Source organism: Strix aluco, chromosome 26 (genome assembly GCF_031877795.1).
Source record: "Strix aluco isolate bStrAlu1 chromosome 26, bStrAlu1.hap1, whole genome shotgun sequence".
Classification (NCBI taxonomy): Eukaryota; Metazoa; Chordata; class Aves; order Strigiformes; family Strigidae; genus Strix; species Strix aluco.
Genome location: NC_133956.1, coordinates 4,539,412 through 4,554,245, shown reverse-complemented (window position 1 = coordinate 4,554,245; position 14,834 = coordinate 4,539,412). Strand labels below are relative to the sequence as shown.

The following is a 14,834-nucleotide window of genomic DNA, read 5'->3' as shown; positions in this document are numbered from 1 at the left end:
CCCGCGCTCCCCCTTCCCCCCGCACCTCCTCTTCCACTAGCACCCCCCGCGCTCCCCCTTCCCCCCGCACCCCCTCTTCCACTAGCACCCCCCGCGCTCCCCCCTTCTCCCCGCACCCCCTCTTCCACTAGCACCCCCCATGCTCCCCGCACCCCCTCTTCCACTAGCACCCCCACCCCCCCCGCAGGCCGCCCCATCCTCCGCGGCCCCCCCCGCCCCGCCGCCCTCCTCCTCCTCCTCCTCCCGCCGCCGCCGCCGCCGCTGCCTCCGCCCCTGCCTCCTCCCCGCGGCCGCTCGGTGGGATGTGCCCCGGCGCCGCGGCCGCCCCAGCTGCGCTCCGGCTGTCGGCGGGGCGGCTCCAGCCCCACGCCGCCGGCGGGCCCCGCCGCCCGCCCGAGCCCCCCCGAGCCCCCCGCCGCCCCCCGCCGCCATGGGCACCGCGGCCCTGCGCGCCCTTCCCTGGGCCCTGCTGCTGCTGGGGCCGCTGCTACCCGGCCAGGGCTTGCAGGGCCAGCCGGGCCCGCCGTCGGGGGGTGAGATCGGGGGCTTCACCCCCGCGCCCCCCGCCTCCGCCCAGGAGATTCATCCGCTGAACAAGCAGCCGGCCAACGGCTCGGGCGAGGGGCACGCCAAGCCCCGCAAAGCCTTCCCCGTCCTGGGCATCGACTACACCCACGTCCGCATCCCCTTCGAGATCTCCCTCTGGATCCTGCTGGCCTGCCTCATGAAGCTGGGTAGGTCGGCGGCGTGGCGGCGGGGTCCCGGGGGAAGGGCACCGGGGAGGGACCCCCCCAGCACCCCGGGGAGGGACCCCCGGCTTCATGGTTCTGGCAACCCCGAGCATCCTAAGGAGGGACCCCCCGGAAGCATCCCAAGGAGCAACACCCCCCCCCCCCCCCCGAGCATTCCAAGGAATGACACCCCCCCCGGAGCATCCCAAGGAGGGACCCCCCCTGGCGCATCCCAAGGAGGGACCCCCCAGAGCATCCCAAGGAGTGACCCCCCCCGGCGCATCCCAAGGAGGGACCCCCCAGAGCATCCCAAGGAGTGACCCCCCCCGGAGCATCCCAAGGAGGGACCCCCCAGAGCATCCCAAGGAGTGACCCCCCCCGGCGCATCCCAAGGAGGGACCCCCCGGAGCATCCCCGGAGCATCCCAGGGTGGGACCCCCCCCGCCCCCCCAAGCATCCCAGGGCAAATCCCCCAGCACATTCTATGCGACCTCCCAGGCACCTGGGGCGGGGGTGGGCACCGCTCTCCCCGCGACCTTGGGTCTCTGCCCTAGGCCTGGCAGGCAGAGCAGCAGCACCCCAACCCCTTTGCTCGGGTGGGACTCGCTGGTCTCGCTGGCCGGCAGCGGGGCTGAAGGTGCTCCCCGACCCCTGACCATCCCCTGCTTGGTCCAGGTTTGCTTTCCTCCCTTTGGCACTCCGGCAGCAGCAGGGAGGAAGCATCCGGTTGGTTTCTTTGCTTCCTTTTTCAACCACACATGCCTTTTGTAACCTTGGAGAAGTCACTTAAAAATCTCCTAGTGCTTCAGCCTCCCCTTCCTCCCCCTCCGCAGCAAACCAGGGTGAGCAGCTACCTCTGCTGCAAAGCGTCCGGAGGATTCCTGCGTTAAAGATAACGAGCATCAGGGGCCAGCAGGCTGGGAAAAGTCACCCGCTACGATGACCCGCTCTAGGAAAGCACCAGTCTGTTGGGGCGGGTGTTGTTGACAAAGTGTTTTCCAAACTTCTGCAGCTGCATCAATACCAACCGAATCACCCAAAAGCGTGTGACGTGATGCAACTGCTCCGCGCTCGCTGGCACCGGCGTGCCGGACCCGGCCTCCGGCAGTGCAGAGGTCGAGTTGGCCCCGGTCCCGTCGGTGGCGATAAAGCCAAGAGGGCAGGTGAAACGTTTGCCTGTTCCTGCCTTAGAGCGGGTGACGGGAAGGAAGGGAGCTCTGTGTTCCTTCATTTTGCTCCTAAATTACCATCAGCGATTTAATAACGCTAACAGCAGCGCTCTTTATGGAGCACTCCAGCTTGCTGATTGAGATCTTGCTTTGGGAGCTTTTTTAAGCTGGTGCCTGTTGGAAACTGAGCCCTGTCCTGGCCCAGAGGGGTCTGAGACCACCAAGAGTCCAGATCCTCCCTGTCCAGTTTTTCCTAAAAATATCTCATCCCCTTCCCAGCCTGCTGTGAGCGTGCGTAGGCAGGTAAAGCCCCATTTTCACAACCCTTCCTGGATGTTTTATTTACATGTAGGCACAGGAGTGCCAACACTTCAGACCCGGAGGCTTCCTGCCTCTCTGGGAGACAAGTGGTTGGGGCAGAGTGGAACCAGGCGGGATCTGTGGGGTTTATCTCTTCCCGACTTTGCCCGAAATGATTTAAGTCACGTTTAGCTCGAAGGTGCCTCACCGTAGGAAACCCAGTCGCGAAATCTCCTTTCTCAGGGCTCACCCAGCGCGTGTTAAGCGACCTCTGCTAGCTGTTCGGGGCTATTGCACTGCGTTTTCAGTCCTCCTGCCTCGCAGAGCAAAGAGTGATGAAATCAGAAGTATCTGTGCGGAAGCTGCTGGAGAAAGGAGGGGCTAACAGCGCTGGCCTGCGGCCCTGCTCGGGGCGTGCTTTGAAAAACCGCCGCTGGAAAGCACCAGAATGGGCAGCGGAAAGCGGTTCCCCGGGGACGTATGTGATGGGGGACACGGGGGCATCGCTGCCCACCGGCTGCCCCCCTCCCCTGGGCACCCTCCGTCATCGGCGCTGCGCTGGGTCGCTGCCTGAAGCTGTTTCTGCCGCCCTTGCCTGAAGTTAGGGCTCGTTTGTGCTGCGGGAAAAGTTATTTCTGGCGGTGAGCTGAGCCCCGTCGGTTCTTACGTGTTAAAAGTATTATGCAAGACTGCGTGTTTAAGGGGTGTATTTTAGGAGGAGCTGCCTTGCAAGTTTGGCAGGGGTCCTCTGGAGATGGCAGGTGCTCTGCAGAGCTCCAGGGATGCTGGTTATGCCAAAATCCACACCTTGGGTTACCTACACCTCTAACAGGGGCTTCAAGAGTGGAGCGGTCCTGGGGCAGCCTTTTCCTTGGCCTTCTCTCCAGGGTTTTGAAGGGGATAGCGTTGCTTGTTCATGGTGTCTTGGCATGTAGTTCCCAAGTTGCTGGTACAGCTGAATATTCAGGCTCCCTCTGCTCCTGACCTGCAAAAATGTCTCACTGCTCAGTATCTAAATACCGGCCCGGTCGATCCTGCCCTGGATCAGAGGATGTTGTTCAGGAGCAGCAAAATGTGCTTTTTTTAACCCAGGGATAAGCTCTTACACAACCGGGCACTGCTGCACGCCTGTGCAGTACAACCTGTGACGGCAGGATGGGGCACACACATCTCCAGGCTCCCTAAACCGGCCAGGGTTTGGAGCATCCAGTTTCCATGTAGAGGGGAAGGGGAATGACGAGCAGAACAGGAATTTGTGGCACTTTCTTTCTCCCCCCCCATCCTGTTAGTGTGCATCGGGGTAACCCTGCAGGGGACAAGCATCTTTTCTCCAAGAGTGGGAATTTGTGCAGCATGGGCTGTGCATGACAGCTTGGCACCCCCTGATTTCCCTTCCCCAGCTTCAGATGCCCCTTTGCTGGGTTAGGGCTGGTGATTGAGCCACATGTTGCTGCAAAACTGAGTCTTCAACCCTGTGAATTGCTTGTGGGTGTCATCCGCTGGTGTAGTGCAGGGTGACGATGTAGAGGAGCTCAGAAGTGCTTACAGGGCTCTTTTCTGGGCCAGGAGAAGCAACCTGACCCTTGTCCCATTGCTCCATTTCCCCTCATCGCTCTTGATGCCTTAGACAGCTATTCAGGCTTAAATGAGTCCCGGCATTGTCCCTTGCAGGTGATTTACCCTCTCTCCAGCAGCTCTAACTGCGAGTTTGTTTGGGGAATCAAAGGTGTGAGTTGAGCCCTTCCCCTCTTGATGCAGTTTTTGTAAAATGCCTCAAAGGATGTTGGTTCCTGGAGGATTCACCACCTGACAGGGGGGTGGCTTTCTGGGACAGAGGAACTTGTCACACCAGCATGTCCTGCAGGCGTGGGCTGTTTCTGCTTTGCTCGTCCCAGTAGAGAAAGGGAAGACTGGTGCTGGCTGCTTTATTTAATACTCACGTGGTATTTTAAGACTGTGGGAAAGGAGGCGGTAAGGGACAGCTACAACCACACCTTTCCCAAGCCCCACCAGCTACGTGCAGACCCCATCTGGTGATGGCTTGACTTTGCCAGTAAAAGTGGAGAAGCCTTCATGGCTGAGGGTTGCAACCAGACTTTCTCTCAACTTGTTGCATTGCTGCAGAAAGTCAGACCTTCGTAAAATATCCAAATCAGAAGCCCTCTGTGCCCGTCTCCAAGGTTTTACAAGGATATTGTAAGGGTTTCCTCCGCGCCGTGCCCAAGGAGTGGTAGGGAGGAGGCTGGGGAGTTTCTCAGCACAAGAACTGGTTTCCTGACTCTGAGGACTGACCTTTCGGCTCACATGGTTCCAGGAGACATTCAGGGGAATTCAGGTTTGATTGTAAATATGTTTCTGTCTCAGGAGAAAGGAAAGGAGTGAGTCAGGAATGTAGATAACAGACTGGCTAGCAGTCCCTTTGCTGGTTGTGTGGACACAGGCTGGAGCCCGGTGGTCAGAGCTTTATTGCAAGCCACCAGCTCTTACCCACCTTGGAGAAGTGTTGGGGTTACCTGTGTCTCCAAAACACATTTCAGGCCCTACCTTCTAAAGCAGAAAAGCATAGAGGTCATATTTCCATCCTGCATTAGGAGCCGCCTTCGATCGAGGCATGCCCTGTCGTCTGTCTGCGGGGCCGTCTGTCTGCACCAAACAGCTCTTCAGCATCCGAGAGCTTCCCAGCCTCCTTGGAGCACCCGGGCCATTCCACCTCGCAGCTCAAGTGCGTAGTGGGGGCTTGATCTTCTATGTGTTCACGCCGGAGACTGCTGCGGAGGGTCCCTGTGAGGCACTACTCCACGGCTGAGCTCTCTTAGCCTGCTTTTGCTCGCTGATGTGCGCTAGACGTTAGCTCGCTGCCTGATGCGGCGCTCCAGTTGGGGTTGGAGCCTGTAGCAATCACTGAGTCATTGCTCTGTCTCTTCTTCCCCCTTCGTAGCACTCGCCTTTTTCGTGTGTCTGGGTTGGGGCTGTTGTCTGGGGTGTTCCCCCTCCCTCCAGACTGTCTGACAGCAGCCAGCGCCAACCTGGTATTTGCAGAAAAATCACCACTGTGTGGTTGTCGGGCTGGTGTAAAGCGAGCCGGGGAGAGAGTCTGTGCTAAGCGAGCAAAAAGGGAGCCCAGAGCTGTGGGCAGCGGTGTGTTATGCTGCTGCTTTGGGGGTTGTTTGGTGACACATCTCAGCCTGGTTTGCCAGGCACGGGGCATCCCAACGTCAGGCTCCAGTGTCAGTGGTTGCCTTTGGCCACTACTGACCGTCCCCATTGCTGCTGGTGTCAGGAGGAACGAGATTAAGGAAGTTCCCGGTGCCTGCGGGCTGGTGATAGGAGCTGGGAAAAGAAGAGCAAAACATGATGGATGCAAGTGGGGTTGTGGAGCCTGGCAGAGGCTCTGGGCACGGCTCCTGCACTCGAAGGAGCAGGGACGATTTCAAAATTGTCAAAGAAACATTTTTAGAGGCTGGCAGCGGCTGGCTGGCAGTGACATTTGGGTGCTAAAACACTTGGGTGCTTTTCAAATGCTTTTAGCAGCCCACATCCTTCCCCTGAAACTTTGGAGGGGCCACCCCAGAGGTCTTACAGAGACCTGTGAGTCAGGGACTCGAAGATTTCTTTGGGTGAGGAGTGATAAGCAGGGTAAGAAACTTGTTGCGGTGGTGGCACAGGATGCAGGAACTGGATCTTGAGACCAGACGTGGCAAAAAAACCCCAGAGCAAAGCCACCAGCCTGGGGACACTGGTGCCACCTGCAAGGGTTGGAAAGGGGACAGCAAAGAAGCGTTTGAAGACGTGCGTCACCCCAGCTTTCATCATCCTGCTAGAAACACGGGTGTCTGACGTACGGGATGTGTGTGCCGGAGGTTATCTCTGTTGTCCTTCTGCCACCACAAGGTTGGCTTCTTTCTCTTGGGCGCCAGGCAGGGCTGTGCCGGGCAGGCTTCGCTGGGGATGGCCGTCGGCAAAGCTTGGCTGGTGGGAAGAGCTGCTGGAGGTTTCGTGGGCTGTTTCATCTGGATATGTGGGACTGGTTGATGCGGATTCCCTCACTGAGCCAGAGGGAAATGTTTGTCTTAAAACCTGCCCGCTCGCAAGCGGCAGCCCTGGATTATTTCATGCGTGGGCTGCAGATACCAAGGTGGAGTGTGGCCTGAGATCCCCCAGATGCTTCCCTGTTTGTATCGGTGAGCTGGTGGCTGTTCTGCAGGGGAACTGAGGCTTGATGAATAACTGTCAGCAAAGGATTTTGAAATACAGATGCAGCTGTTGCCACAAAAGTGTAAATTGTCATGATAATGAATTTAAACAGCCTCTTCTAATGCAGACTTGTTGCGTTCCCGCTTCCTTATTGGGGAATGATTCAAACACAGGCTGTGGTTTCCCTTTCTGTCTGCTTTGCCATCTCAGAAAGAACAGCCACAGCATTTTTTTTCCTCCCTGGTCTGCCCGTTGCTGGTGTGTGAGCAAAAAACCGTCCAAACTCTCTCCTCCATGGATCTGAGAAAACCATTAGATTAATTAGGGCTGGAAGAGTGAAAGGTTCCTGCTGTGAAATACGGGATACTGATGGAGTGGGAAAAACTGAACACATCTGTAATCACAGCCCATACCTCCCTGGTGAGCCCTAATGTCCATTAAAGCAGAATTACGCTCGGTTTGCAGCCATGGCTTTGCTCCCCGCAGGGACCTGTCACCCGCAGCAGTGCCCACTTCTGCTTTCTGGACCTTGAGGCCACTCAGGAACTGAAGCTGTTGTTCCATCCCGTTAATTAACGAAGGCTTGGGACACCTCATGCCGGGTGTCAGGGACGGGCTGGCTTCCCGCACAGTCTGCAGGTGGAATTTGGGATGTGGGTGTTGACTTTCTGAGTCCTGCAACGGCCAGAGCCCAGATGGGTGATGGCCTGGCTTTCGGGGAGATGCCGTGAAGTTGCCCTGAGACCTCCAACAGAGCTGAGATGGTTTGTGGGGTAGGAGGAGAACATGCCAATATTTGGCCTGTTTGGTTCGTGTCCTTCATCCCAAATTGCCCAGGGACCCAACTGTGGCTTGTCCACAATACTCAGAGATGCTGGAGTTGCCTTGGGAATTAGTGGGGTGGAGAACGAGTCTTTTGTCTGCAATTAGTGTGGCTAAATAGAGTCCTTTGGGGTTTTAGAATTACACGTGGGAGAAGGGGAAACTGGGTGGTGGTGGAGGGAAGGGGAGAGGGTTGTTCTTTGGGTGACAAGTGTGTAAACCTGTGGCACTGAGGGACGGGAGCCCCTCTTCTGCAGAAGAGAGACAGACATCTCAAAGGCACTTGCATAAACCAGAAGCTCATTAGGCTTGCAAAAGAGAATTTTGTTAGCATAATCCTTTCCCTTTTCCCTCCTGCAAGTCCTGGGTTGTGGCAGTAGACTGCAGAGATGATGGGGGTTGTAGAGACTGTCCCAGGGTCATGTAGGAGTTGGTCCTCTACTAGAGCATTGTTGGAGCTGTGGGTACTTTAGAAGTAAGCAATAATGAGGATGAATTACTGCAGCTGCCTCGTAAACATTTGATTTTTTTATTACTTTTTTTTCTCTTTTGGGTCCCCAAGGCTTAATTTGTTCAAATAAAAACTGAACTCCATCCGGAATACTCTGTGAAAACACAGCCTTGCTGAGCGGAGACAGAGCGGGGATACACCGCTCCCCTCCGCTGGCTTTGCTGGGCTGCCTGGGTTGTCAGCAGTTTCTTCTTGCCTGTCGGGGCTCAAAGCTGCTGGGTAGGTTTGATGACAGCCTCTGTGTTTTGAAATCTGGGCTGGCCAGCTTCAAAGGGAACAGCAGAGGAGCAGGGAAGTTGTGGCGATGGTTCGACTTGGACCAAGTATCGATGCTTGGTCCTCCTGCTTCATGGTGCCGGCCGATATACCGCCCTAGGCAAGCTGTGTGATTGCCGTCTATTCCACGTGGTGTTTGATATCTTGCTTATCTTTCTAATTTTTCAATGTCTTCCAGTTGTTAATTGGGGGATGGCTATCTTGTCATGTTTTGTTCTTCTGCTTTTTCCTCGGGCAGAAGAATCTGTGTGTTTCTGCTTGGGAAGGAAGAAATGAAATTAAAATCTCTACAGACAAGCATGCACACACACGTTGCTGCGTGTTTGTCAGAAAAGGCGAGATCAAAGATTGATGATTGCTTGGAGTGGAGTGGTGAGAATAAATTTGGTGGTGTGTCACCTTTGGTAGTACATCACCCCATGGCTTGGGGTTCCTTCCCCAGAGAGCTTGACCCACCTACGTGATGGATTTGTTAGGGGCAGGACTGACCAAAGGCTCGTTTGAAGTTGGGGTGATGTTCTGAGATCCCCGAGCAGAAGGTTGGAGAATGCAAAGTACTCTTTGTAATCGGAAGAGAACAAACGCGTTTCCTCGGGTTGCCCAGGAGTGACTCACAAACGTCATAGCATCTTTGTCTCCAGAAAGTCGCAATGCAATCAACCTCGAGGGACAGCTGGTAGGGAAATAATTCTCCTCTCTCTATCAAGCCTGCAAGACGCACATTTGCAGAAGCAGACTCCCTTTTGCAGTGAGTTTTTTTCAGTGCCTGGAATTATTCTGCATTTCAGAGTCATGCCATGCTAAATCTTAACGATGTATTTGGAGAGAAGGCAGTTTCCCACCCCGACGCTGGAGATTTTAACAGCACAAATGCCACAGGCGCAGAGTTAAGCACACACAGGCCTTTAAAGAGAAGAGCTGGTGTATCCAGCCCTGCTAGTGCCTCAGTTTCCCTTGGGAGTGCTTTTCCCACAGCAGCCTCGGTCCCTGGGGGGGTTGTTTTGCAACGTACGGGCTCCTCTCCTGTGTGTGAAGTGCTGCGTAGAGGAGAGAGCGTCTGCTCCCAGGAGCCCTTCTGTTAGCTTGGCTGGGTGTGAAATAGCATCGCCTGCATCCCGGCTGAGGGGGGACGCTGGAAGGCTGAAATGGCGTCTGATGGGGACGGCTCTCCAGCCCCCGGCTCTCACTGGCGCTGCAGTTAGCTGTGGGGTCTCCACGTGCCGGCAGCTCCTGCCAAAAGCTGGGGAAGAGCCAAAGGTGACTGGGTTGGCTCTCGACTTGCCGCTGGCGTATGCTACGAGTGGTGTTGCTTTGTCTGGGTTTGCAAAGCCCGGTAGTAATCAGTGATAATTGCAATTACCTCCTCCCTCCTGTTGGAGTGGAAACCAACAGGTTATTTCCTGAAGAGCTTTTGTTTGTCTTTCCTGCCCGTGTTCCCGGTAGGAAATCTGCCCTTCCTGGGAAGGGCAATTGGCATTGCTCTGCCTGGGGAATTTGTCTGTGGTCACCTCGGGCTGGCTCAGCTTTAACTCTTCCTGAGGCTTCGCGAGCCAGGAGGAACCATGTATTAAATGCTGTGCCATGAGGGTAAGGGCAAGGAGCTGGGAGAGCAACTGGAGCCTTATTTTGGGTGACCACATTGTAGCCTTGTTTTGGGTGACCGGGTGCTGCCTCTCCACATCGCCTTGACTACCTTCTGCTCCAGAACAATACAATATCTGCATTAAACAGCGTGAAGTTTAGCTTTGCACCATGCAGAAAGTAACTCAGAGGGTTTTACTGTAGAAATCCCCCAGCTTGAGGCAGACATGCTGTGCTGACCCCTCCTAGCCCAGCTATTCATGGCATCCAGTGGGCCTTGTGACAGCTGAAGCAATCTGGGAAGAGCATGGCTAGTGAGAGTTATGTTTAGCTCCTGGCCCCTTTCCCTGGAGCTGGAGCAGTTTTTCTAGACCTTTATTTTATTAGGCCTCCTCCAAATGTGCAAGTTCAGCTGCTGTTGCTCTTCTGATACTTTAGAAGGATATAAACCTGGATGAGGATGCTTTTGTCCTATAGAAAACTCATTTTTCCAGGGTAAATGAGCTGTGTCAGGAAGAGCCCAGCCTTGCTGGCTTGGCTGTGGGATACACCTATCCAGAAATGGTGGGAAAAAGTCAAAGTGAGTCTTGGAGCAACAGCAGCAGCAATTTGCATGGCAGTTTGTCCTCGTGTACCTCCGTACCTGCGTGCCCAGCTCCTGCTGGGTGAATGCCACAGGCTGGTAAAGATTCATACGGTCCCGCCTTAGAAAAACCATGCATGGAGCACGCCTGAAGGCTTTAAACAGGTTTGCTAATCTCAGCCTGTGGTCTGGGAGCAGCCTTGTAACATGCCCGTTAGAGGAATGTAGTCATCAGGGATCGGGGTTACCGGCGTACCCGTGAGTCACCAGAGATTTTTAATAGCCAACTTGGCACGTAATGCCAAACCCTCAACCGGTTTCTCAAAGCTCCTCTGGAGGAGAACGTTGGGTTTTGCAGCATCTCATTGTGGGGCAGCTCTGGAGCTGGAGAGAGGTGGAGGAGAGCTGCTCTGCTCACAGCTGCGCACAGCTGGATCTGGAAAAGTTTCTTCAAGATGCCATGGAACCAAGCCTTGAGGCTTCCCAAGCCATCACTGCTTGCTCCATCACCAGCTCCAGCTGGCTCTGTGTTTTCCTCCCTGTTTAAAATGCTGTAGCTGTTGGGTGACAGTCCAAGGCGCCGTGGGTTTCTCAGTCTTTAATGGCAATTAGGTTCTTCTTAATGTCTGCTTTTCTTGCAGGCTGCCCTTGGCTTTTCTTCTCGTTTGAAGGAGAAACATTATTTAAACATGGGACTGGAAATTGGGAGCTGCTGGGTTCTCACGCCAACTCTCACGCCATTCACTTGGGGACTTGGGCAAGTCCATTTAATGCCTTTTGTCTCTCATTTCCTTTTTACAGCTGGGAGGAAATTAATACCAGCTCTGTAAAAGACTCCCAATTGATCTGTTAATTTCTTGTGAGTGCTTCAGAGATAAAATGAGGGTACGTGCTTTTGCTGTATTGGTTCTCCCTGCTCTATTCAAGTGTTTCTACTAAACGCCTGTGTCCATGGATTGTCACGGCGCATTACGGTAGTGTACGGGCAACTTCTCCTGCCGGGAGGCTGATGGTGCCCTCCCTGTCCTCCCCGGAGTGATCACCAGCGCTCTCTTAACCCAGCCAAGGTGCTGTTGGGTGAGTGGCAGGCTGTGGTCTGTCCCAGCCTGGGCAGAGGGGGATGTTGGTCCCAAAAAGCTGCTGTTTGATGGTCACTTCCCACACCATGAACCCTCGGGGACATCTGCCTGCACGGATGCTCCCTGCGAGCTGCCCGGAGCCTGCCTTTGGGCTGCCTGCTGTGCTGCCGTTTTCCGTTACGTGCGGGGCTGGGCAGGCGTCCTGATGTGAAGTACGTGGCGGGGAAAAAAATGGGCTTTTTAGGGCTTGCCTGTGAGTCGCCAGCTGGATCAGGGGTGGGTGAGTCAAGGGAGGCAGCAATCGCTCAGGCCCTGCCCTGCCCTGCCCGTGAGAGCAGCTGCAACCTGGCACTTCTCTGCCTGTTTTAGGAATGTTTTCCTGGACACAGGTCTCCTCCGAATGCGGCTCTTGCAGCAGGTGTCCCAGGTCAAGGCCAGCTCTGCAGGGAGGTGCTGTCTGGGCTGGAACCCGGGGCTGGTTCCTAAACCTAAGCCTAAGGCAAGTGAAAGCACAGGTTGGAGTGGTGCAGATGGGGAGCAGGATGACTCCCTTTCCCACTGATGGACGCCAGCACCACAATTAGAGTTTGCTGCAAGCTGCTCCACGCAGCACAGTGGAGCCAACTGTTTAGTTTGGGTTGATCTTAATTAATTAGTGTATCTTTTAGAATTGGAGGGGGGAGAATTAGGCAGCACTCGAGCTCTTGCTGGCTCGCCTGGCAGACCAGACCTTCTGGGTCAGGGCAGCAAAGCTTAATTGGGAGGAATTGCTGCCGGCTGTTTGGCACTTGTCTGCAAAGTTGCCGGCTCTGTGGCATGAATGTTTGCTGTCTGGTTTGCAGAGCTGCAGGGAAGGCTGGGTGGGTGTTGGACCATGCAAAAGTCTCAGCCGGCTTCCCTGAGTTGTCCCATGCCGGGAAGAGAGAGGGACACAGCCCCTTTCGGATGGGGGAATAGCTGAGCAGGCAAAACACAAACCAAGGAGCAGCCCCCCAGCTTTGTGCTGGAGGGGCGAGCTGGTGCTGAGCCTGGATTGGGCCCCAAGGAAGAGATCTCTCCTTGTTATTGTTGAAGTTCTCTTGGTCTGCGTAAACAGCTTGTTTATAAGTGTATACAGCGGCTTTCTGCAAGGGGGGTCCGCCCATCCTGGCAGGCTGATATCCAGGGTGCCTGCAGATGATTCACAGCTCTCCAGCACGCCTGGGTTTGTTGCATCCTCCTCCCGCTTTGCAGCACTGCAGTGCTGCCATCGAGGCCCCGCAACACCCGCATTTCACTTGACTGCAGCGCAGCAACCTCCTCCCCTGCGACCTTCTTGCAAGGCTCTGGGCAGAGAAAATGAGATTTCCCTTGCCAAGGGGAGCGTTTTGTTTCTGTGGGGGGTGTCAGGGCAGGTAGGGAGCTGGGCTCATCTGCATGCGGCTCCTGACTCCAGCTGCTGCAGGATGCAGTGACGCCTTTGGTTGTGTTCCCCAGGCTGCTCATCTTTTCAGGACTTTTCTGCGTCTCCGAATCCAGCCCTACGCTAAAGGAACAACCTTGTGGTTTCCTGGTAGTGCCATCATCATCCTTGGGTACTTCTCTGCTGATGCTGCCTGTGGCTGGGAGGGGGCTGCATTGACAGGGTGTGACGTTTGTGGCACCCCTGCACCCCTTTGGAGTCAGGCAATGCCTGCCACAGCTGCTACGGCCCTCGGCAGCCCTGGGGGTGCTGAGCAGGCGCTCCTGGGGGAAGGCAAGGCCCTGGCAGGACTGTGAGGATTAGAGGCACGTTCCTACATGACGCTGCTGCAGGCACTGAGCTACCAGAAGAGGCTTTGCCCTTGCCCGGCTGTGGCCATTGCTGCCTGCGCGGGGCTCGTGGGTGGTGTGGCTCAGCTCCTCTGCGCTCCCAGCTGCGTCGTGCCAGCGGCCGGTGTGGGGAGGTGGGGGAGTGGTACCTGCCTGCTCGCCCTCCCCTCCGTGCCTCACCGTAACGGACCCTTATCACCAGTCCCCACGGCCCTTACTTATCCCAACAGCTAAAATACATGAAATGGCTCTAAATAACTGCTCCCTAAAAGGCTCCAGGCATGGAATAGCACAGCCTTGCCCCCCAGACCACCTCTGAACTGGCCTCTCCTTGGTCCCTTGACCTTGCAGAGTGCCAGACCAGCATCCATCTTGCTGATGCCCTGACATCCATCCCCCATGTGCACAGGGCATGGGGAGCTCTCAGCATCCTCCTGAGGAGGAAGGCTCTGGCTGCAGCTTATTCTCTGTTTATCCTCTTCTGGGGTGTGGGCTTTGCTCCCCGAAAGTGCCCAGGGGACACAAGATCTGGGAAAGGCAAGTGCGTGTCTGCTCTCTCCAGCTGCCTTGGCGGTGCAGGGTGGCTAGACTTGTCTCCCCTCCCATCGAAGGATTTATTTGGGGCCTGCCAGTGGGAACTGGCTGCAAACTGCTGCTGCTACAGGAGGATGGTGCAACTGGGACACTGTCAGACATCACAGCCGTGCTGCAACCCCCCCCGCCAGCCCCTCCTGGCAATAGAGATGCAGAGAAGCCGTCTGCCCTTTGCCAGGGATGAAGGGCTCTTTCCCGACGCTGTGATGCTGCGCTGGCGGGACCGCCTGCTTTTGCTAACGTGGCTGTACTTGAAGGGCTTGACCAAGCCAGTTTGCACGAGTCCTTGCAAGGTCTGCAAGGGCCAGGCCACTGCAAATTATCAGTTGCTGTGACTGACTGGCTGAACTGCAGCGAGGCTGTTGCACGCGGGTACCTGACAGTGTCTGCTTTTTGTTCTGTAGCTTTCAGGTTTTGACTCATTCGTGGGCTGGCCCGATACTATCAACGCTGTTCTTATCTTCTGCAAAGCAGGCAGGGTCCAGGCAGGTCACCTTCTCATGCACGCCTGCCTCGCCGTAGGCGTTAGGGCTGAATACACGAGATTGAGTGAGCTGGAGGCTGTACCAGGCGGCTCTCGCTCTCCTGTCGCAGGAAACTCTTTCCATTTGCCCCCGGTTTGTTTGCAGTATTGGGGGGAAGAGAGGGAAAACAAGGGGCAATTCAGCGGCTGTTTGAACAAGGTCTGTAGGCAAGGGGGACAGTAACGTCACACCGAGAGAAAATAAACCCGTCCTTCGGCAACTAGCAACGGGTCTTAATGGTTATTGACGGCAGCGACGCAACTTGCAGGGGTGTTGTGTGCAATCCAGCTCAGAGCTGAGGTCTGGGAGTTGGTACGATGGCAGCCGGGCTGAGCTGGGCACCTTGCGTTGGGGTGGACAGACCCGGCACAGGGCTTCGTCTCCCTCCCCACCTGCATCCCGTGCGGACGTGCCCTGCTTAAAGCAGACAAAATGGTTCTACTCGATCCCTGCTTCTTGCAGACTGAAGATGTCTGGAGGCTGCAGTGCTGGATGCTCGTGAATTTTAACCTGAGTCCTGCGCATCAGGCTGGTCACAGCCCCCTGCCTGCGGGCTGCTGGGGTACACAAGCATGATCCCCAAAATGAGGGCTGGGTGTCTTGCTTTTCCCTTCTCTCCCTGTCTTTGCTTTGCACACCAAGCCCATGGTGAGGTTTGGGTGGGTGCCGGCTGTGTGGC

At 55.8% G+C, this 14,834-nt stretch overlaps 1 protein-coding gene across 1 annotated transcript in view; it reads left to right on the top strand.

The window, feature by feature from the left end:
* Positions 1-352: 352 nt before the first annotated feature.
* SLC9A1 (solute carrier family 9 member A1) overlaps positions 353-14,834 on the top strand; it is a 31,752-nt gene continuing 17,270 nt past the window's right edge. The window contains exon 1 of the mRNA XM_074850808.1: positions 353-734. Within this exon, the coding sequence (XP_074706909.1) occupies positions 431-734 (304 nt within the window). The 5' untranslated portion in view covers positions 353-430. The remainder of the gene's footprint in view (positions 735-14,834) is intronic.